The sequence below is a fragment of the Gymnoscopelus microlampas genome (genome assembly GCF_963454915.1).
Source record: "Gymnoscopelus microlampas genome assembly, chromosome: 8".
In the NCBI taxonomy this organism is placed as follows: domain Eukaryota; kingdom Metazoa; phylum Chordata; class Actinopteri; order Myctophiformes; family Myctophidae; genus Gymnoscopelus; species Gymnoscopelus microlampas.
The window spans coordinates 36,188,028-36,212,481 of NC_139945.1; the positions used below are offsets into that span (position 1 = coordinate 36,188,028).

General features: G+C 45.5%; 1 protein-coding gene across 8 annotated transcripts in view; it reads left to right on the forward strand.

Annotated features, from left to right (window-relative positions):
* mecom (MDS1 and EVI1 complex locus) overlaps positions 1 to 24,454 on the forward strand; it is a 216,485-nt gene that overhangs the window by 55,983 nt on the left and 136,048 nt on the right. For all 8 annotated transcript variants that reach the window (XM_084063884.1, XM_084063887.1, XM_084063886.1 and 5 more), the window contains exon 2: positions 12,885 to 13,243. In XM_084063884.1, coding sequence (XP_083920010.1) covers positions 12,885 to 13,243 — 359 coding nt within the window. The remainder of the gene's footprint in view (positions 1 to 12,884; positions 13,244 to 24,454) is intronic.

The window sequence follows — 24,454 nt, forward strand, 5'->3', positions numbered from 1 at the left end:
GCAGGTTGAAGATAAACTCTGCAAATTGGAGTCGAGGTTGGGGGGGGGCTGGGGGTGTGGAGGGAGGGAGAGAAGGAGAGAAGGAGACAGGAAGAGAGAGGGTGGACGGGGTAGAGATGGGGACTGGGGGACGGAGAGGGAGGGAGAGAGAAAAGATAGAGAGAGTGACAGAAGGAGAGGTCCTTATTGTCGCTGTCAGGCAGAAACCGTATCTCCAGATGTCAACTTTTTATGTTTTTTTTTTCATAAATTACCATGTCTTACTACAGTGTCACACAAGAGTAGCAAAAATAGCAGAACTGCAAGCTCAAAACTTGGAAGCTCAAAGCTTTTGAGCTCGTAGATCTGAAATTGCTACTTTTGAATTAGAATTTTGAAAAGTAACAGTTTGGACATTATGAGGTTTCCACCCAACTGCAGCGATATGCTCCTGCCATCACACTGTGAAATCCCATCCCTTTGTAACTCTTGAGAGTGAGCAATTTGGTTCCATTTGTCCACTCTCAGAGTTGAATTGACAGTCAGTATTTAACAGTGTGGGGACTTAATGATAGGCTACTGTATAAAGTGGTTGGGTTGATGTGGAGAAGCCTCCACCTTCCTCATTAACGATATCGATTGTGGTTTGAGAAGCTGCACCCTATATGTGTGTGTGTGTGTGTGTGTGTGTGTGTGTGTGTGTGTGTGTGTGTGTGTGTGTGTGTGTGTGTGTGTGTGTGTGTGTGTGTGTGTGTGTGTGTGTGTGTGTGTGTGGTGCGTGCGTGCGTGCGTGCGGGAGAGAACCTTATCTACTATGTTGTGATCATCTAGTATAATATGCAAGTCACCCCTCCTCTCTCTCGCTTACTCTTATTCCTCATCTCTTCTACACACACACACACACACACACACACACACACACACACACACACACACACACACACACACACACACACACACACACACACACACACACACACACACACACACACACACACACACACACACACACACACTCTCTCTCTCTCGCTCTCTCGCTCTCTCTCTCTCTCTCTCTCACTTTGTCTCCTCCTGTCATCGTCCCCTCGCCGCCTCGTCCAAACATACATCTTTATCAAGCGCCTGTTGTCAGACAACATTAGATAATTAATAGGCCATTTGTCAGGCCTGTGAGGAACATGCTAAAATCCCCCGGCAGCTCCCCAGATAAATTCTGCTGTCTGCAAAGACGCCTTTGTTGTGTCAGGCTGCCACCGCTGCCTCACATTTACCATTAAAAGACCCTCATTATTAATCACAACTAACGCTAATTAATTGAGTGTGAGTATATACGTGTGTGTGTGTGTGTGTGTGTGTGTGTGTGTGTGTGTGTGTGTGTGTGTGTGTGTGTGTGTGTGTGTGTGTGTGTGTGTGTGTGTGTGTGTGTGTGTGTGTGTGTGTGTGTGTGTGTGCCGAACGTGTGTGTGTGAGGCTTTAAGTTTCAGTTTGTTGTTTGGTGTTAATTGGTCATTCGGCCCAGGGCTCCTAATTGAGTGTTTTCCATTCGGAACGGAGAGGTAGTTGCTAAACACACTGAAAAAACACACAGGCGATGCTCTCATTAATTAAGAATATGTTAAGTGCCCCCACTGTGTGTGTGTGTGTGTGTGTGTGTGTGTGTGTGTGTGTGTGTGTGTGTGTGTGTGTGTGTGTGTGTGTGTGTGTGTGTGTGTGTGTGTGTGTGTGTGTGTGTGTGTGTGTGCGTGCGTGCGTGCGTGCGTGCGTGCGTGCGTGCGTGGTGGTGTGGTGGTGTGCAGTACTTGGGTTTGCAAAATCTTGTTGTGACCTACAAGGTCACAGGACGTGTTGCTGTAAAAGGGCTTACTTTTCAGGATTCAATTTCAAAAACAGCCACGTTTCAAGCTTGCAGATCTGCTACTTTTGATACTTTTGTGTGTGTGCACTGTAGTATGATCAAGTAGGCCCTACTTGATCATACTTAAACTTCTACATATTTTTTCATAAATTAATACCCTACTAGGCCATTCATTTACGAAAAAAGACAAAAAGCTAAGATATGGAGATAAGAGGTTTCTGCCCGACAGCAACGATATATTCGCTGTCTGGCAGAAAACTCGTACCTCCATTTTTAAACTTTTTATGTTTTTCTTTTTGTTGTATTGTTTTTGAAATGCCCGCCTAGTCTGTCATAAAAGACCACCACACAAAAGTAGCAAAAATTGCCGATCTGTAAGCTCACAACGCGCTCACGTGTTTGAAACATTTTGAAAGTGAAAGAGGTTAAGTGTGCCTGTGGGTTTATAAATATCGAAGCAATATGAAAATATTTGTGTCACTCTGCTCCAGCCTGCATTAGTCAGCCCGAGTACTCACACTGATGCATTCAGAGACTGAGGAACACGCTCAAACAAACAGTGCCAATGCCATCATTAAGCACAAAGACACAGTTAATTAGGAAGCTCACCACCTTGCATGGGGTTCCAGATGCTCCCTGTATGCACGCCCCACTGAGGAAACCCAGGCACAAACCAAAGCACTGTAATTAACAGCACTTAGCAAACCAACAGACTGATTGGCAATAATTGGCCAAGCATTGAACATGACCGAGTGAATGATAATTGAGGTGTTTGTGGTTCTCCTTTGTTTTGAGGCAGTAGTATGTGATCATTATGTAAACTACACTGGAGTGTCCCGGTTAATTATCCTCAGGTCTCACAGTACAAATAGAGCGTGAGGCGCTTAACTTGCAAGAATAGGAGAATAGCCAGATTCTCCACCCAAAAAATGAAGGAAATGGGCTGCATCATTCCTGTTCTTCTCATTCTTTCCTTACATTTCCTTTCATTCACGGGGAGCTCATGCAGTGGTAGCCATTGTGACCATCACCTCAGCATGCATTTATCATGCGTGTCACTGCAGCATTTACACACAAGTTCTAGTTGTGTTTGAGGCAGCAACAGCGCAGAAAGCATGTTGACCTTTCTACTGTCTGCTTCGGTATATTACGGTCTGTTTGTTTGTGTAAATGGTAAATGGTGCATTTATATAGTGCCTTTACCCAAAGCACATTACAGTGTGCATTAGATTCACCCACACACATTCACACGCCTGCACATCGGGAGCAAAATGGGGTTCGGTGTCTTGCTCAAGGACACTTCGACACTAACCCAAGGGGGGCCGGGGGTTGAACCGGCTCGTAGATCGGCTATTTTCAGCGAAGAGAAAAAAGGAGAGGGTCAAGTGTAGACCCCTGGGGGGGACCCGCTCAACGAAGCATATACGGTTAAAAACACAGGGAGCAACTTGGTGAGAATCACATATTATGTGTATCCAGTTCAAATCTGCTGCTGAGCCAATCAAATGAAGCTTTGAGAAACTGACCCGGAACAGGAAATGTGTACGCCACCTTCTGGAAAAGGGAACTACAGTTATGCACAGACCCTATTCTGTGCCGACGCTGCTCGCTGTGGAAAAGGATGGCGAAAGAAAAATGGAGGAATGAGGGAGTGAGAGGGCTGTTGGGGGGAATTTGGATGGTGACTGATGGCGGGGATCATGTGTGATTACGTATGACCTGTACTGCGAGGTTAGCCCCCCACCCCCCACCCCACCCGCCCACTCTGTCTGTTATCACAGGCAACAAACGATGTCTGGCGATAAGCACGAGACCTGCCTCCTAGAGGTGAGAAGTTCATTTCCATATTTCATGAGCTAAGACCCCCCCCATCAATCACGCAGAGCTCAGTGACTGGCTGAAGCTGCTGATGTGTGAATTGGGTCCAGCCTAGTTAGATGAATAATGTCCTTATATCGGCGTGCCCTACGGTAGTGCTTCTCAAACTTTTTTTTTTATCATTTCAAGGACCCCCATAACTCTGAGAGTGTGCAAATGGAACCAAAAGGATGTCTCCATTTGGTTCCATTTGCACGCTCTCAGAGTTTCAGGCCTGTTAGGGTCCATTTGGAAACCCCCTCAAGGAACCGTGAGGGCCCCTGGCCTGGAGGACCCCACTTGGAGAACCACTGCCCTACAGTTTAGAACCGTCTATAGGAGTGTGTGTGTGTGTGTGTGTGTGTGTGTGTGTGTGTGTGTGTGTGTGTGCGTGTGCGTGTGCGCGTGTGTATGGGGGCGGCTCAGATCGAGCTTAAACCTTGCCCAAATATTTTTACTAAATCATTCTAATTTAGATTTCAAATGGCTCAGGTTATGGCAATAATGCAGTTACACAGAAGGCACACTTTCCGAGAAGAAAACGGGTGACAGTGATACTGTAGTGTTGGTGGAACGAATGATATTAAAAGGGAGAAAATGCCTTGGAATAAAACAAATAAAAAAAGAGAAAGTATGACAAAAAAAAAAAAGAGAGAGCGAGAGAAAGTAAACGGCAGCAAGACTGAGGCACAAAGGTACAGAGAGTGCCGGGCAGGAGGGGGAGGGGGGGCTTGACTGTGTCCACAGGTAGGTTATTTCTCTGTAAACATATGTTTCCATTTGTCCCGCGGGTGCGTCCCCTTGGCGTCCCGTCAGCAGTGGCTGGGTCACACCTCCATTAGGGGCTTTGTCACGGTGATTAATAGCTCCTTCTATCATCTTTAATTCACTCCCTGATGATGGCGACCGCGCTCGCTGCTCGGGGTAATCGCGTGATGTATGAGTCCGCCCAACACCTCGTGGCAGAGGTGAAAATCATTCCGCTCCATGCAGATAGCAGGCCTGGGAACAAATGTTTTCCCTCCTAATAAAAATGAATGAATATATGCATCGGGCACGAGCGCGAGGCTATGCGTGGAGTATGCATGCAGGCGTCACGTCATTATGTGAGCTTGTAGATCTGTTATTTTTTTTTTTTTGCTATTTGCTATTTAAATTGTATTTTTTACATTTTTGAAAATGTTCGACAGCAGGGTGGGGACAAACGGCACAGCCTTTTCTATTTCCCTCCCTTCACAGAGATTAATTAATTTCATGTAACCATACTTTTTTGTGAACAAGAGACACTTTGTCCTCTCCCATAGACCACCGAAGTCTGACGTCATTTACACATCCTTGGCTTGTCTACCTGGTTCGCGGTTTTCTGAATCCCATAGACGTCTTTAATATCGCGTCAAATAAGAACTGTGTTCCAAAAATAAACAAGTGACCCCGGCGGTTTTACTCTTATGGATATGAAGCATCAACTGACGGTGAGAAAACGATAATGTTACTTCCACCGAATTAGTTACATTTTCGCCAGAAACAGACTGTATCAAATATAAGTGACTGACTATCATAAACGATACAGAACCTCCTCCCTGACAATATCGCCGAGACAGTTTGTTTATTTTTGGACCACAATTCTTATATGAGACGATTCTATGATGACCCAATGTTATTCTCCATAGCGAAATTACTTTACGAACCTGGGGATGAACGAGTGACGTCAGGACTTCGGTGGTCTATTACCCGCAGTCCGTTTTAAATTTAGTGAAACGAGTCGAACGCAATCGGTAAGTAAAGTGACGTCGCGCTACTTCCGCACTGGACCGCACACGGCTGCCAGTCGGGACGAACGGTGCATACATGGGGGGCGGACGGTGCGGTCGGATAAAATGTCCTATAACAATCACATAAGTTACATTTCTGGCAATCTAACGCTCATTGATGCTTCAGTAGAATCCTATGAGCTGATAGTCAAATAAATGCATCATGTTAATGTCGCCTCTGTCCATTCCTCAACTTTGTGTTACACATGCGCCGTTCGTCCCTCCCTGTCCGTAATGCACCGAGCGCCGTAATGAGACGTTCGTCCCTCCCTGCCCTCCCCGGATGTTTTGCTAGCTAGCACAAAAGCTAATATTTTTCAATGGAACCTTCACTGAGTTAGCCCACAGATTAGCCTAACAGACAAAATCCATTTACAATCGGCACCAAATAAACACAGCAGTACAAATGGAAAACACTCAAATAGGGTATGTTTTACTACAATGTGGAAATACACAAAAATGGCATAAACTCTGCCAATCTTGATCAGAACTGGGGAAGAAATCATCTCTGATGTTTTCGCCCGAAGAGGAAGAGGGTGACGTCGCCGGATGTGACGAATTTTAAGTGTAGCGTGAAAAAAGGTCCGACTTGCAACCGTCCCTCCGCGCCGTTCGTCCCGGTTGTCCCCTACATGTCCAAAATAGGGACACCTGATTCAAAGTGGTTAAGTATGTCTGAGGGTTTTAGAAACATTTAACCAATGAAAAGTATTAACAGGAGCTTGTGACTAAATAATAACTATCATTGGATCTGTTGATACACAGACTATTTTTTAGTAACGATATGCGTGTACTGTATGTGTTTGCGCGTCTGCGTTTTCATGCGTAAGTGTCATGTTGTGTTTTCCTGCAGTCATGACTGATTTTGATGTCGTATTTAATATAGTTTTCTTTTCATTTTTCTTCAAGTTTTTTTTTGGTATAATACAGCTTTCTGCCTCACATAACACAAAATGACAACCTTATTTGATCTTTGGGATATCGGCGCAAGCAATTGAATTTACATTTGCTATTTCTATTTCTTTTGTCCTGCCATGTTATGGTAGTGTGTCATCTAATGGCATTACTTAAGTCTTGTTCAGGATGTTGTTCGCAGCTGGAGTTCCCCCTTTTTTACCCAGAACTCCTTGTTTCGACGGAGGGCGTCAGCTTGTACGGATGAAGCCGTGTCCAACACTGAACAAACAAATAGAGTACTCAAGTACTTTGTTGTACTTTTTTTTGTACTTTATACTTCTGCTCCACTACATCTCAAGTCAAATATTATACATTTTACTCCACTACTCTATTTGACAGCTTTAGTAAAAAAAAACTCACTTTGCAGATTTAGATTATTATTACAACACATTCTTTAACCAATTAGGCCCTATTTTATACTTTGGCTTTTCGAGAATAGACGATTTACAAGCTCACTTCGTGTCGCGTTGTGAGCTTGTAGACTGACTATTTTTGAAAGATTTTGAAACATTGCAGTGCTTTTACTTTGGTACGGTAATTACATTTTGATGCCATTACTTTTGTACTTTGACTCAAGTACATTTTTTGTATTTCTACATTGGAATTGCTGTGGTTTGCCACTGCAAATAAACACAATTTTTGTGACTGAGACCTGCCCATAGTGAGCACGCACGCACGCACGCACGCACACACACACACACACACACACACACACACACACACACACACACACACACACACACACACACACACACACACACACACACACGTAAACGGGCACACACACATACACTTCCAGACAGGATCATCAGAGTATCGTCTTCACCTCCCCTTTGTGTCTTTGTGTCTTTGGGTCTTTGACTTATCTGTCATCAGGGGGTGAAACCACAGTTTTTAAAACTCTGAACACAGCATATTTGCTTTCGGGCACCGTTTACCTTTCAGTAACGTATATGTTTATGAATCAAAATTCCCTTGTTGAATCGGCCGGACTGGGGGAATTTCTGGTCTAAATCAAATATAAACTTGGAGACCAGCGTGAGGAGAAATGTCAGTGGAGAAACAGCAACGGAGGGATACAGTTACCTTTAAAAGCTCTCGCCCCCTCCACCATATGGCAAACCTCACATCCAGGACTATAACCACGTTACACAGTCCTCCCATTGAAAATCATTAAGCCGGAGTTATACTCGATTGCGCTGGCGTCTCGCGCTCCGGGAATAGTCGATCTATAGGCTCACAGCGTGTCACAGTCCGACCCGTTTGTGAGCTTGTAGATCTGCTCTATTCGTTGCGCGACACCGGCGCGTAAGTAAGTATAAATCAGCCTTAACTTTGACTCCAAGACTTACATTGGGTTTCATGCCCGGCCCTGCTCAGCAGTGCCTTTTAAAAAAGATTTTCCCTGGGCCCACACAGTGCGTGTGTCAAACACAATGGTCACACAGGCACCGTGATCTGGTATTGCTGGAACGACTTGGAGGAATACTTAAATTCTAGACATGCTGAGAAACACAAGCATGCTCGTGAAGCGTGCACGCATGCACACACACACACACACACACACACACACACACACACACACACACACACACACACACACACACACACACACACACACACACGCATACGCACACACATTCTGTACAGCTAGATGTTTATAACAGAAGGCTGATTCAGCACAATCCATTCATGCATGCCTTTTGTTGTGCACAGCAAATACATTTTGACAGGAATTATGATTTTTAAAACTGACAGAGGAAAATAGCACGTGGACCCGACATAGTCGACAGTTTTCATTCCCAATAGTCAGACGCTATGTTTAGACCTGGGAAGTGTTGTGGTCGAACAGATTGTAGGGACTTAAAAACATGTGTACTGCTTGGCATAAGTTATTTCTTTCTTTTTTTCAGATAATGTTTCCACTTTTAGGGTGTAAGTACAACTTCACTGCGAGTCTGCATTATTTTTGGCCAGTTCGGTAGTTGATCTGATTGGTCAGTTTGTCGTCGAGCGCTGCAGCCAACTTGGCCTGTTGGGTGAATGTGTTGGGTGAATGTGAAGGGATTCGGGCTCCGGTGGGGCAGTGGCAAAGTCCCTTCCCACCACCACGGAGGTTGTGGGTTCGAAACCATCGCGGTGCATCCGGCTTTGTCGGGCGTCTATGCAAACAATTGACCCGTGTATAGGGGAGGGAGGGTGATATTTGTCACTGCATGTATTCCTACGAGCTGGGGCGGCACCTGTCAGCAGGGAGTGTTGGGAGGGAGGAGTAGGACGAAGGCCCTACGTCCTCCCGGTGGGGGCTCCTCTCTGGCAGGTGAGTCAGTAGGATACAACAGCAGTGTCAACACAGAAATGTGTGTGGGAGGAATTCATTGGCATAATGACTAAATTGGGGAGAAAAAGCAGGTAAAAAAAGTTGGCCATTCAAAAAAATTAAATAAAGAATATGAAGGGATCAGCAAGTGCTTGCATGTATGCACATGTGCACCCTGATTATAAATGTATACATGCACTAGGCTGGGACGATACAGTATATTGATACAGGTGATTATCGCCGTTCTACTTCTTGTATCGAATTGTATCATTGTTCATCGAATCGCATAGAGGATATGCGTGTGACATCATCATCAAACCCGGAAGTTATGCAGGAATGCCTACTGAGTGTCAAAAAAATACTTTCTGGCCTTGACAGCCCATGCATCCAAACAGAAAAGTCATATCTGATTGCATTAAACAACATTAAACAATGTTAAACTCATTTTGCATGTTTCTTTGCCACTCGATTTGCCACTCGATGTGCCATTCACTTTAAGCATGCGCATATCCTCTATTGACTCAGTGACTCGTATCGTACTGTATCTATTCGTGAATTTATTTTGACATGTGCCTTTTCATTTGTAACCTTTTAGGGCATTGCATTATGCATAAACACTGTCTGTGCCATGTAGCATGGGAAAAACCTCTATGTTTGTACTTTGACTAAACTGATGCATGTTTATTGCCATAGATTTAGCAACGTGATCAGAATCATGTCATGATGTACTGTATGTTATATCATGATCTGAACAGCATTGTGATGCACATGTGTCGCAAAGTGAACATATTGTGACCCTTAGATGGTGATATTCATCATATTGCAAGATGCACTGCGATGGCCAGCCCTGGTACACACGTATATGCCCGTACACTTACAGTGTGGGTATTCATGTGTATGTAATGCATGCATGTACGTACAGTACAGTATGTGTGTTTGCCTGTGTGCATGTGTCTCTGCGCCTGTGTGTCTTTCTCCGTGCGTCCCTCTGTCGGATCAAAGGGTCCGTCGTGGCTGACAGCGCAGCGGTTGCAGTGTCACACAGCCAGCCCTTCAGGAATGTTCTGTGGTCCAGGGATGGGCAGTGGAGCCTCATTAGTGGGGCCCCCCCACTCCCCCCAACCTGTCAGCCTGTGTTAGCCACAGCCTGCCACAGACGCACGCTGGGGGAGCGGCTGCTTCCTGTGGATGATTTCCTGTCTGTTTGTCTCACTGTCTGGATGGATGGGTACCTGGCTAACTGTCTAGCTCAGTGTTTTAATTTCAAGGACCCCCATAATTCCGAGTGTACAAATGGCCGGTTCCATTTCGTGCACTCTCAGAGTTACAGACCTATACGGGTCCATTTGGAACCCCCTCATGGCGCCCTGCATGGTCTCACTTTGAGAACATTGGTCTAGCTGTTTGACCCATCGAATTTGGGCTGAATTCTTGTCTCTAACTATACCTTTCTTTCTGTTTTTGTCATTCCATGTGTTAAGTCTCTTTTTATTAGACTGGCTATGTGACTGTCTGTCTAAAATTTGGCCTATATCTCTGCCTGTCACTGTATGCCAACATTGGCAAAGACTTACTTCATTGCTAGTTCATTAAGAGAGAAAGAAATCTCTCCACATTCCTAGACACACACACACATGCATCTCATCAGAGATGTGTCAGAGCACTAAGGTTGCCCGCAGCGCAGCGCCCCTGGAGCACTTTCGCGGTTCAGAGCCTTGCTCAAGGGCATCGGTGTCAGCAAATGCATTTTCGGGCCACTTTCCCGCCAGCCGCACATGTCCTCCTCTGAAGAGACGCGACCGTGGGTTCAAAGGTCGAGCGCGGGTGTTGTCTCTTGCTGTATTCACAATTAACCCCGTTGAGCGGGGCTTCCCTCTGTTTTCACACCACACAGTGGTGATGGAGCTCAGGAAAGGGAAATATAAAGCACTTGGAACAGCACAATGCTGAGTGGACCCTCGCAGCCCACCCCAGCACCCACCCGACTGAAACGCAAACAAACCAAGGGCGCTGCGGTCCGAGGGGAAACTTTCTATCTCCGCACACATTCTCCCCTTTCTCTTCTGCAGTGATTTGTTATTAACCCATTCGATCCGGGAACGCATCTCTGTCATTACTTTGGCTATTCAAAAATAGCAGATATACAAGCTCATAGCGTAGATCTGCTATTTTTTTTAAATCGTGAACATTTGTGCAAATCTTTAAATATATATTTTTTGTAAATACATTTGTAAAATATTTTGTTCCAGGGACCCCCAGAAGCAAAGATTTGAGTTACAAATGATCGCTTTAAAAAATATATATTCAAAGATTTGCACGATTGTTCAAAAATAGCAGATCTACAACTCGGTGCCGCGCTATGAGCTTGTATATCTGCTGTTTTTGAAAAGCCAAAGAAATCTAAAATGACAGAGATGCGTTCCCGGATTGAATGGGTTAAATACATGACACCGTCGCACAATGACAATCGGCTGATCAGCTTGTAGGTTATTGCTGTGCGACACCAGCGTGTCGCAAAAAATATATTTTTGAGAATGCTCACCTACTTAATGTGGTTAAATAGGTTTCATACATGAATTACTCCATTTGGGTTTGATATTAACATATTCAACTGTAGCTTGGGTTCCTGTGCTGTTCATGTATACATATAAGTGATGAGAACACTTTGATTGATCGATTGGTTAGTTGGCTGGTTGGTTGGTTGGTTGGTTGGTTGAGAGACAGGTTGGTTGGTTGGTTGGTTGGTTGGTTGGTTGGTTGGTTGATTGATTGATTGATTGATTGATTGATTGACTGATGTTTTCATTTACAAAAATGCATATCGTTGCTGCTACAGCTAACTCAATTTTTCTGCTTTTGCATTTTTTCCCATAAATCAGTGCTATTGAACACCCTTTACGTCTGTGTGTTGGTAAAAAAAATATTGAAGCAATGAAAAGTATTAAGAAGTGCTTCTGACAAAAGTCACTCAAATAGCTGGTTTTGCTGACTCCAGGCTCCACCCCCTTTTGTCCTCCAACCTCATTGTGCGCTTGGAGGTCCATTCAGCTGTTCTTATCAATGATGAACAAAACATCCTAACTCCATTTTTGTTTTGTTGTTTTCATTTCCTGAAAAATTTTAGTAGTTCAAGTAGCTCAAGAGCTAAAGTGTGACCAATCTGTACATTCTGTTTTTTTCCCCCTAAAATATCTGACCATTATTGGCATGTTTCAGCTTTCCAGATGGTAATTGTGAGCTCTGGATCTACTGACATTATTATGGGTTTTCATTGAATGACAGGATTATTGATTTATTTTTTAAATTGAATACCTGTTTATTCAAATGACAGATTATATATAGTCCAGGGATCTCACATCAAGAGCCCCTAAATATATACGCTCCAGGTCAGAGGGCCCATGAGGGTAGATTTGTGTTGTTCTGTATGATATACTGCCATATGTCATGTGTGCCTACAATGTAGGAGGGAATTTAACATTAGGCAGATTGAAATCTAGGTTCAGGTATGAAGCATTACAGAATAACCATACATTCTCACAATGTGCAAAATAAATAGGGTGAGCCCTTTAACTTAACCACTTAAGCCCTATGCACTTGTCGGCGTACAATAAATATTTAAAATAGCCGATCTACCAGCTCAGAAAAATGGACGAGGATAGATGGACTGACAGAGTTTTGTTCATTTTATGGTAGGATTATTATTGAAAATGTGCCCAAAATTGGGACGCCAGGTTTAATGTGGTTAAACCTCCTGGAGCACCATACTTAAGGTACCAGTGGTGTGGTCCAACATAATCATTAAATACTTCAACCATATATATACTTAGTTGACCAGGGTTCCCCAGGGGTCTATAGAAGGCCCGCTCCTTTTTTGCCTCTGCACCAAATCTTTTTGCCAAAAATAGCCAATCTACACGCTCATAAAAGCGTTGTGTTGCGATGTGAGTTTGTAGATCGGTCATCTTTGCCAAATGTCTAGCCCGGAACAGGGCCACTAGGAGGATCCATGTGGTTAAGGCATTTGTGAAGATCCAAGACCACCACCCTCAAATAGTCTCTCTCTCTCTCTCTCTCTCTCTCTCTCTCTCTCTCTATCTCTATCCAGGTGATGGTGATGATGAGTTTACCCTCTACCCCGCTGACCTCTTGGATGACCTGTGTGTGTCTGACGGAGACCCCGCGCCATCCTCGGCCCTGGCAGAGGACCCTCCATCCCCGCCCCTCTCCGCCGACGAGGCCTCGCCCCAGCCTCCTCACCCCTCGCCCTACCTCCACCCGGCCTTGTCCTACACTCCCCAGGAGGACACCCTGCCCGTTCCTCCGGACTTTGAGCTGCGCGAGTCGGGCGTTCCGGGAGCCGGCCTGGGCGTCTGGTCCCAGAGGCGAGTGGACGTCGGCGAGCGCTTCGGACCATACGTGGGGGAGCAGAAGCCCTGTCTCCGAGACCCGACTCAAGGCTGGCAGGTAGGAACCCGAAAAGAACAAGAAAAAATGAATACATCCGTCGTCTAAAACAGTGGTTTTCAACCCTTTTCATATCAAGGACCATTATTTATTCGGCATTTGAGCCACGGACCACCATTTGATGAGATTTAGCCTCTCAGACCCAAGACTTCGAATATTTTGTTATCATTGGATATGATTTTGTCCACAATTCCACGCTGTATTGATGTTGGTACCATGGGAGAGACAACAGGCAAACGTTGATCAAAAATAACAATTCTTTAATTAAGCAATGCAGATGTTTAACAATAATTTAACTTTAGAGAGCGTAAAATGAAACCAAATGGACCCGTAAGGGTCCATTTGGTTTCATTTTACGCTCTCAAGAGTTAAAGATCTATAAGGGTCCATTTGGTTACCAACTCTGGACCACCTGGAACCCCCTCAAGGACCACTGGTGGTCCCCGGACCACTGGTTGAGAACCACTGCTCTCAAATATCCAAACATAAAGGTTTCAACTCCTTGAAGAAAAACATTGTGACGTCATACAGAGGCGCTTACGAGAATGTCTGTGTGGAAATTTGAGAATGAGTCTGACTTGGCCTCATAGCAAGAGCACACTGCTCCGTTCCATGTGAACTTTACAGGAAGTCATATTTTCAGGGATTTCTTTTTTTTCCCTCCATTCCCTCATTGACTTTGAATTGGTTTTGTGGGTACTAAACCTTTAGTTAAAGTGATGAAATTCATTGAAAACACTGTGAAGTTGGAACACAAAAGCTTACTCTGATGGGGGACGGGGTACAGGGGCTCCTCTGTGGTCAGTCCACATCTTTCTGGTCGCTCCTCTCTCTCTCTCTATTTCCACCCATGTCGTCATGTTCAGATTTAGCCACAGTGTTGCTGCTGCTGTTTGTTGCCCAGTGATGTCATGTCAGCTCGGGGAGCCGAGGGTCTTTGCTCTTAACTCAATTAAAATGAAAAGCTATAAATCCTGCCTTCATCCCAGTTAGAGACCCACTGCGGCCATTGGCCAATCACATATTGGTCAGCCGACGCACAAAATCGAAGGCAGGGTCACAGGACAAGGTCAAAGGTTAGGTGTGGTCTCAGTCATTGTCAGGCCTGTTTGGTTTTACTGAGCAGGAGAGAGGTGGGCGAGGGGGGGGGGGGGGGGGGGTGTAGCGTATCAGCCTGATTGAGTCTCCCTAAACAGATCATCTCTAATTTGGATGTGGGGGCTAAGTCCGCAAACCCACTTATAGGACCTTTGTACCTTTTGTAAAAGAGAACCAAGCTTATTAATGATGGCACACCATGCCGTCAGAGCGTGAGCAGCAATCCCCCCCTTCTTACCAGCACCCCCCCCCCCCGAAACCCTTAAGCTCATTTTTATGCTTTCTGACTCAGAATGTGTTGGTAGAATATCAGCATAACGTCGGCTCATATAAATAGTTTTGGATTTGGCGCTGGTCGTGCTGTTGGGCTCGCATCATAGAGCGCTCGGTTCTGACTCAGTGGTTTGGGCTCGGACCAGACTCAAATAAATAATTCACTCCCTGTTTTTTTCATTTTTTTCTTATTTTACTCTGGACTCCCCTTCCTCCTGGAAACAAATTCTCCTTCATTATCTACCGCTCTGTGAGACTCAGCACATCAATTCCTCTAACAGCGAAATAAAAATCTTTCTAGTTTTTCCTTTTTTTTCCTTCCCCACGTTTTGCTAACATTGGGTTTTAATATGATTGAAAAAGTCCCTGTCCCTCCCAGAGAGATTTACGGCCGCTTGAACAAGCTCTCAGGGTTTTCTTTTTCTTTTCTTTTTTTTTCCCAGGGAAGGAAATAAAGGGGGAAAAAAAGGTTTCATGAATTTTAATCCGGTAGTAATTTATGGGGAGCTTGAATAATATGTATTTAAAAAGCTGAAGAGCCGGGAGTATGTGGAGGGGTTGAGCGGGAGAGAGAGACAGAAAGAGAGAGAGAGAGACAGAGAGAGAGAGAGAGAGAGAGAGAGAGAGAGAGAGAGAGATGGAGGGGAAAGATGGGATCCCGGAGAGGCAGCACTGTATCACAATGTTTAATTACCTGCCTGACAGCGGGCTATAACTCTTTCCATTAAGTAAATAAGTTGTAAAGAATTTATGATGAAATGCCACATTATTCAGAACGGATATTCAGTGATGACATCCCCCGGCATTAAATATGGTAAACGCCATTAAGCCCTCCCCGATACCCCACTCCCTCTCCCTCCAACCCCCTCCCCCTCCCCACCTCACGGCCGCCCTATCCCGTCTGCCACCCATCCCTCGCTTCCCTCGCAGCTCAACCCCCCCCCCCATCCCTCGAGCCCCCCACCCCTTGGCCCCCTCCCCGCCCGTAAAGCGTCAATATGCCAATAAGCTGGTGGAGGGTCTGTAAAAATAAAATTGATTTGGTAAATGTGAGTTAAGATAGATATGTGTGCTTTCATCATCAATTCTTGCGCGGCGCGCGCGAGGTGATGTCACCGGCCGGGGAGCGATAAAGTGGTGCGCCCATCTGCTGGAGCGGTTGATGGAGGGCCACTGTGCAGCACCCGGCCCGCTGGTGACAGACTGGGGGAAGTTTGTCACCAGGGAGGCCACCGCTCCTCGACGCCATCAACATAAATTCGGGGCTTTATTCATAAAGGGGAAGGGTGAGTTATGGCCTCCATGATGTTTTATGAATACAGGAATGGTGACTTATGGGAAAGATAGGTTCGGTAAATAAAAAGGGAGAGAGGCTGCAGAGGGTCTGTCAGGGCCGGCCGGGACGTGCAGCCCACCGCAGCGCAGGACAGGAGCTGACTCTGCCATTAGCGCGCGCGTGTTTTTGTGTGTGTGTGTGTGTGTTTGTTTGTGTGTGTGTGTGTGTGTATGTGGTATTGATGTATTTCTTCATCATGTGAAGTTAGCAAAGAAGTAAGGATGACCGAATTACTTGCCATGTACAGACTGTAGATGGCCTTTTACCTGCCCATTACTTTAGAGCTCACTCTAGAATATGTGAAAAGGCACAGAATGTCACAGAATGTCCTATTATTGCCTGTACCACTTTCCCCTTGTTGACTTTGAGCAAATCATTGGGGTCAGTTCCTTTTAAATCCAATCAATTCAGATGCAAATTGGGACTATGGAGAATGTATGAATGATTAGCCTTTTATTGATTTACATTTACATAAACTTAACCATATTATACAAATGTGGGGAAAAATGAAAAAAATCCAATTTCATATGATTGAAACATACATTTTGAATACATTCTCTAAATAAGTGAGTTGACCTTACAACCCTTAGCGTTTGTCAAAGACAGGCTGGGGGGAGGGGGGGGGGGGCATAAAGCTGACAGGGGCAGCAGGACTAGAGGTCGACGAGAGAGACTGTATAGGAGAGATGAACAGTTTACAATGAACTCTACCTCAGTTCTGCAATCCACTTAACTCTACAAACTGTTCATGTACACTGTAAAATCATTGGTGTTCATTTAACTCTGTCAGGGTCCAAATAGACCTGTGAGGGTCCATTTGGGTAGCACGGATAAATAAACGAATTTGCTGTGTATTTCTGTTCTTCATGGCTAAATTCACTTTGGGAAAGTCCAGGATTTATTTTAGTTCCTTTGAAAATAAGTTGCAAAATATAGATACTAATATACTCAAATTGACCATTTGTCATCATTTGAGTTAATATGTGATATGATAACAATGAGCCGCCCTGCTCACCATCATTGTCATGTCCTCCTTGTTTTTGTTTTGGCTCGCTTAGAAACTCCTCTTAACACCCGGATGCCCCCATCAGTCCATATTGTGCAGTCTCTCTCTGTCTCACTCTTTCTGTCTGAATCGCTGGGCACATTGAAATTCAAGCTCTGCTTGTGTCTGTCCTCTTCTCGCCAGCAACCACAACAATGAGACAGAAGAGAGTGAGAGTCCCAGAGAGAGTTATCCTGGACTAAATGAGCCCGCAGGCTCACCCATACGCACTGCCCCGTGGGATTATGGATCCTGGCTTCTTAGAGCCAGGTTTAGAAAGCCGGGTGGTGTCCCCCCGTTGTAGGAGCAATGGGCGGGGCGGGCCAGCGGGGGGATGAGGGGGGGGGGGGGGGGGGGGGGGTCCTCAGAGCTTTTGTGCACCTCTCGAGTGAGAGGCGGAGGTAGAGGTGGAGATGGTTAGAGGTGGAGGAGTAGGAGAGGGCAGTGGAGGAGATTAACAGTGCCAGTGAATGGGAGAGGAGGATTAGGTGGTTGGGGCCGGGACGTCCCTGGCTCTGCCTGTCTCTTGGACTGCCTGAGAGGCTGCTGGTCCTGAGAGGATGGAGGGATGGGTGAAGGAGATGAGGAGGAGAGCGGTGGAGGGCTGATCGGCCCGGGGCTCCGAGGGGCCCGTGGGGGGAGGTCCCTCATTGACACTTTTGTCAGCTGAAAATGTTGCAGGTGCAAGCATCTTTTCTTTTTGTATTACTATTATTATTATTATTATTTGTTGGCATCCTGTATTCTTTCTCTCCATGTTTTAGGAGCCGTCAGTCTTATTTTCAGATTGACATTTAAGTATGCAATTTTGAAAATGTACAATGGGTTTTGAATTGGTTTTATGGGCCCCAGAGTCATAGAAACTACTCAGCACATAAAAGGTCACAGAAACCTTCGACTCAGTAACAATGTCAATATAAAGGAAATAAATGCATCCGAGTTCGGGTTTTAACACAGTACAAGTGTTGCTGCTCTCATGTGCAATGGCAATAGTTGGAACAGGACAAGGTAGAAAGAGACCAAGAGAAAGAGAGACAAACTGAGGAAGAGAGAGAGGGCAAGAGAGACAGAAAGGGTAAAAAAAAGATAGAAGAAAGAGTGTGTGTGTGTGTGTGTGTGTGTGTGTGTGTGTGTGTGTGTGTGTGTGTGTGTGTGTGTGTGTGTGTGTGTGTGTGTGTGTGTGTGTGTGTGTGTGTGTGTGTGTGTGTGTGTGTGTGTGTGTGTGTGTGTGTGTGTGTGTGTGTGTGTGCGTGCGTGCGTGCGTGCGTGCGTGCTCGCTCGCTTGCATGTCTGTGTGATAGCGTGAGAGTGGGAGTTTGTGTGTGTGTGTGTGTGTGTGGAGGGCGTTTCGAGAGGGCGTGTTTTTTGTGCACGGGATAAGCTGCTGTCCTGAATGAATGCAGATGTCTCTGACTTGACTGTCCCCCCTGTCTCCGGCAGTTCTGACGGGGCCTGTCACCTCTCTCTGTCACTGCAGTGAAAGAGCCACTCTTAGTGGCTGAGCCCAAAAAGGGTCCGTTAATCCCCGGCCCCCTGCCACATCCCCATCCACTGTCAGGAGAGATGGCTCTCCCCACAGCAGCGCTTAGAAAGGCAGGCGTATATAGGGATGAACCTCTCTGTCACTCACGTACGTACCTCTCAATGGACACACACACATTATTCGCACAAACTACACACACTTGCATGAACATGTACACACTGACTTTTTTAGAAATTCAAAGTGGGGAAAGTCCTGCTTTTTCTTGCTATATAGGAGACTGTGAATGGGGGGGGGGAGGGGGGGTATCGGCGCATTGTTGTCGTGTGAACACAACGGCTGTGCTGACGTCATCCGCAGGGCCGACGCCTGTTCTCCCCAGAGAAACTGCTGCTGAGGTAGAGTTTTGTAGTAATGACTGAGCATTTCACAGAATACTCAAGGGCCTCATTGGCACTTAATGAATTGTAGAGAAAACAATAAAAAACCATTAAATGCCTCGGCGTGCGAGCGGATAGCGAGACGTGGGATTGTGAGGCTAAGCTAGCCAGAATGTTCTCGACAAGTAAGCCTGTACATGAGTCCTATTCTAGTCTCTGAAGTGGAAGGAAGATATCATTTAATTACTGCTGTGGATACGAGATATCATTTAATTATGCTCTCCTTGCTATCGCACACATAGTATATTATAATGACAGCTGAGCCGCTATGAGCCCGGCCCTGTGTGCGGGCATGGATTAAGGTTTGAGCTTGTCCTGGGACTATGGCTAGGGAAGCAGGAGATAGGGATGGTTCTGTCGGCTGAGGATAAGTTCCATGCTGGATTTCCATCTGGAGATTGTCCAGGGTATTAGGGTAAGGGGAGGTCCCCCTGTGCAAGGACCAGCACTTACTGACCCCGACCATGGTGTAAAAGAAAAATGGCCGCCGTGTGAGTATAGTCAATGTTGGACTCGGTTCGGGGGCCGGTGATGAACCTAGGGCGAAGTCTGTATCATTGCCTGTGTGTCGAAGCAATGGGAAACAGCTCTATTGTTCTAATAAAGCCTGGAGCAGCGTGGCTGTGGCTTGGGCCTCGGGGACACCTCCTCGTTCCCCTGCATTGTGTTGGAGACATGGCCAGCCATGATAATCAGCTTACTGGACTAATGTGTGTCCCAGCTCCAGTTTCTGTTCCAAAGTCAGTTAGCCCTTGATCCAGTCTCAAACAAGGCCAGTTTTAGAACTAGTTCCTCGTTTTCCAAACACAGCCCTGGTCCTAGACAAGCCCCTCACAACACTACAGCACAACTCCACGTCACTAAAATCAACACTACTACTCTGCCCCATCTTCTGTCCAGATCAATCTTTACACTTTATTTAAGAGAGCAAAAGTCAATAGTCAATAAAAATACATCTATATACAATTGGCAAACTTGCGTATGCGCGAGTAATTTGTTTGAAATTTGTTTGTTTGTTTGTAAGTTTGTCAGTTGCATGTTAGGTTTCGCTTTTGGTTTGCATGTTGCAGTTAGGTTTCGCTTTCGGTTTGCATGCTGCAGTTAGGTTTCGCTTTCGTTTTGCGCGTTGCCAAATCATGTGCGAGAAACAAGCACCGGTGTTGCAAGGAACGTCTATACGCTCTTCTGTCTCTGTCTCTGATGTGCGGGCCAGGCTACTAGACGGGAGGGCCGCGTAGCAGATTATTCAGAGGGTTTTCTACATAAATATTGGAAACTCAAAATAAATACAGGCTATTAAGTGAGTCTTAACATCAATCCGCAGCAAGCACGATAACTAATAGTAAGATGTGAGCATCCACATTGACGTTTCTGCTCAACAATTGGAATTCAACAATTGAAAGTGAATGGCCCCTGACCATGGTGAGTACATTGTACGTGTGTTAGTCTGCTGAGGCACCAGGACTCCTCTGGCCCCCTGGCTTCCTTCTTCTCGTGAGTGTGGAGTGTGTGTTTGGCTCCCCCCAATTAAAGGGCCCCAGAGATGTCTGCAGCCGTGTGTGTCTGTGTCCGCGTTTGTCTCACCGTGGCCTCTGTCAGGGGAGATGAGCTCTCCATCCAGTGCAACTGGAGCTTGATTGTCTCTGCAGGAATGCTGTCCATTGAAAATGAAAAAGACAAAACAAGCTGGGGGTTCGTCTCCCTGCCTCTTACTTGATTAGTAATCCCTTTCTTTGGGCTAATCTGTCATGTTTAGTGTTGCCGAGTTACGCAGTGGGGAGAGAGAGAGAGAGAGAGAGAGAGAGAGAGAGAGAGAGAGAGAGAGAGAGAGAGAGAGAGAGAGAGAGAGAGAGAGAGAGAGAGAGAGAGAGAGAGAGAGAGAGAGAGAGAGAGAGAGAGAGAGAGAGAGAGAGAGAGAGTTCCACACCATCAATGGAATTTTACACTTTGTCTGGAAGTTACTTTGCTTTAACAGTCAAGATGGAAAAAAAGAAACTTTACAAATTTCTGATTTCCTCTTCACCCCCCCAACTCCCTCTCCTTCACGTCCTCTCCCTCCTCCATTCTCCTATTCCCTTCTTTCCCCTTACTCACCCCCTCCTCCCCTCTCACAGTATGTCTGTGAGTTCCCAGCGGGGAGGGGAAGCTAGGTTAACTAACTGAACAAAGTCAGAGTGAATTGAGAAAGGACAAAGGCGGCCATTAGGGGGGCAGTGCCAGAGGAAGGTGTAGGGGGCAGGCACAATGCCAGGTGAAGGAGGCTCTCCCCAGGGGGTGCGTCCGAGCAAGGGCAAAGGTCTCGGGCGCCATTATGGCCAGAATACACCTATGCCGACCGGCGGACGACAACACCGCGATTCTGAGCGGCACAGGTCAGCGCCGATCCCCTCAAAATTTTAAATTCTCTGATTGAGCCCAAATATATTTTGCAGTTGAATCGGCTCCTCATTTGCATACTTTATGGACTAGAATAATCACCCAGCCCAGATTGCCTCAGCAAGGTCAAGTCAATGTTTAGAGCAGTGGTTCTCAAACCTTTTCATGTCAAGGACCCCCAAATTAATATGTATTTTGCCATGAATATTTTGTGCCAGCTGGGACCCCATATAAGGCTTGTGTTGTAACATATTTGCAACCTGTTTTTACCTCAGCCATAATAGTGTCCCGTCTGGGCTGCATCCTAGGTGTGCAGTTGTAAATAAACCAAGCTCTGAATGACCTGGGCTGTTGTCTTTCTCGTGCGTCAATAATAGTACATATATTTACATTAACAGTGCATCCCAATAGCCATGATGATAACACGTTACACCACACATGCAGGTGGTCAGTTTTACTATATTTTCTTTAACAGTGCACACAGTTAAAACATGAAAATACGAACGCCTTGTACCACAATGAGTCACCTTTCAGCTCATTGGAACTTTGAACTGCATGAATTGTACAGACTATCCATTATTCTCTTGAAATCCTGTAATTGTGAATTTTCATTCGAATATAGGTCTATCTGTACAGTACCTCTGATTGGTGTAGCACCCTTTAATCAAATTTGGCCAATTTATTGGTTAAATATTTTTGGATTTCCTTGTAGTAGGTCTACTTGTCTTATAATAATTAGCTATTCACCATGTGTTGTGAAACAAAGGCTGGCTCGCTAGGCTAGCTATTCACTGTCAGCAGACGATTTGGATAGGCCTATCGCCTTCCTTTTTACTATAAAATGTTCACCAATAAATATTCAATCATCGGTTTGTAGATAACATATGAGATTATTTTATTTAGGAACCCAAAACAGTTAGCATTTCTTGTTTAATATTTTCTTTATCCATGTGTTCTTTTATTTATTTGTATTTCCTCCAAACACTCCAAACTTGCCTGAGATGCCTTTTCTATTCCTTTGGGCATTTCAATGAAAAAAAAAGAAAAGAAATAGACCCCAAGTCAAGTCACCAGTCCAACCACTTAAACCCTAGGGCTCCTCAGGGCTCTATATTAGTGTCTTTTCTGTTGTTGTGGGGAAAGCTTTCGCTCAAAATTGCCGATCGACAAGCTCACAACGTGTTGATCTGCTATTTTCTGCAAAAGCTTTCCCCACAATACAGATGCTGGGGTTTAAGTGGTTAAGTATGACTCAATTCCAAGTCTCAAGTCTATGTGCTTCCCCATAATTAAATAACCATGCCAGTTTGATAGTGTGCAGCCAGTTACCAAGGTTACCCCAAACAAATGCTATACAGAAAGGCAGACGTATAGGCTAGGCCTGTGACAGTGATACACTTATAAGTTGCTTTGAGGATGAAGTTGCTGTACTTGATACAATATTGGCTTATAATTGTAAACCACCTTAAATGTGAAATTAAATGATTATTAATTACATATCCCTGTATTTGCTTATAGAGAACTTGGGAGAGTTTGCTGGGGTGGGGTGTTCTGTTACATGTTCCCTTTTGGCCCAGGACCAACCTTTTCACCGAGTTGTGTTCAAATGCGTTAATAAATGTTCAAGATGTCTTGACAGACAGACAGACAGATATGGCAAAGAATTTGAGGCTAGTACAGTACAGTGTTTTTTTTTTTCCAGTCACAGAACTTTTTACCTATCAAATACAGTAGGAGGGAAAACACATGTGCTTGAACTTTGGAAAATATTATCCACTGCATTATTATTGTCATATTAGAGCTCCAGAAACTGCTTCTGATGCAACTGGAATCCAAGCAGCCTCCATTTGATGCCAACAGGGAAGAACACACACAAACACACACGCAAACACGCGCACACACACACACACACACACACACACACACACACACACACACACACACACACACACACACACACACACACACACACACACACACACACACACGGAAGGATATCTGGATGGAATTCCGCACACAGTCCAATAAGACAATGACAAGTGTCTAGACAGCCACATATACGTATGTAAAAAGGTACTGCCGGTTGTCTTTATATGCAGGTGCGTTGATTCACTAGCGGGATGGAAACACCATTACTGGCTTGTAAGTCACGTTTATGTCCTCTGTCGCCTGATGTTATAGACCTCCACTAATGTTATAGTGCCCTCACCTGAGGTTTCACTGCTCCTCTCTATAGGGGAGACATCTTGCACACACTGCAAGATGTACTGCACAAGGCAACGTTTTGAGTGGTGCATGAAGTAGGACCATTCATTATTATTGGTACTTCTAAAGTATTTGTGGCTCATTAGATGGTACAGTATACTGTAAAAATCCTCAGTGTTAATTGTATAAATGGGTCCCGTAAGGATCCAACACCGAGGTTTTCACTCTGTAGGCTGGGGGAGCATGCCAGGAAAAGAAATGAAGAGAGAGAGAGGAATGAATTGTGGCAAATATGTGGACTCAGGCCCCCCCATGTTGTGAGTATAAGGTTATCCACCAGAAAGCCGCTCAATAAAAAACAGTTTTGAAGGCCCAGAGCTCTCTGGATAAACCATAAAAACAAAGTTGTGTCGGGGTGGTCTTATTGGGGCTAACTGATGAAATGATGTAGTTTGAATCCAACGTTAGGAGAGGAGCGTGTGGAACGCTGGAGGTTTACAGTACATACCCCTCCTTGGGTCAAACACACCTCTTTAGCTGTCTGCAGTCCTCTCTACATTGAGGGTTGGTGTGGGGGGGGGGGGGGTACTTTTTTCCTCTTTTGCACACACATACTGACACACACAGGGATATGCACGCTCACAGGCACCTAGAAACATACACAAACACATCAGACCTTCCTGGTTTGGACAGACGAACAGACACATGCATGCGCGCGCGCGCACACACACACACACACACACACACACACACACACACACACACACACACACACACACACACACACACACACACACACGTTGCCCCCTGCACTCTGCACAGACAGGAGTGAAAACGAGGGGACCCCTAAACGGCGTACAGGAAACAGAGGTGATGAATTCCGTGTGCGGGGGCACCGAGCCCAGCTCATAGATACCTTATCTGGGGGGGGGGGGGTTAGGGAGGGGAGGGGAGGGGA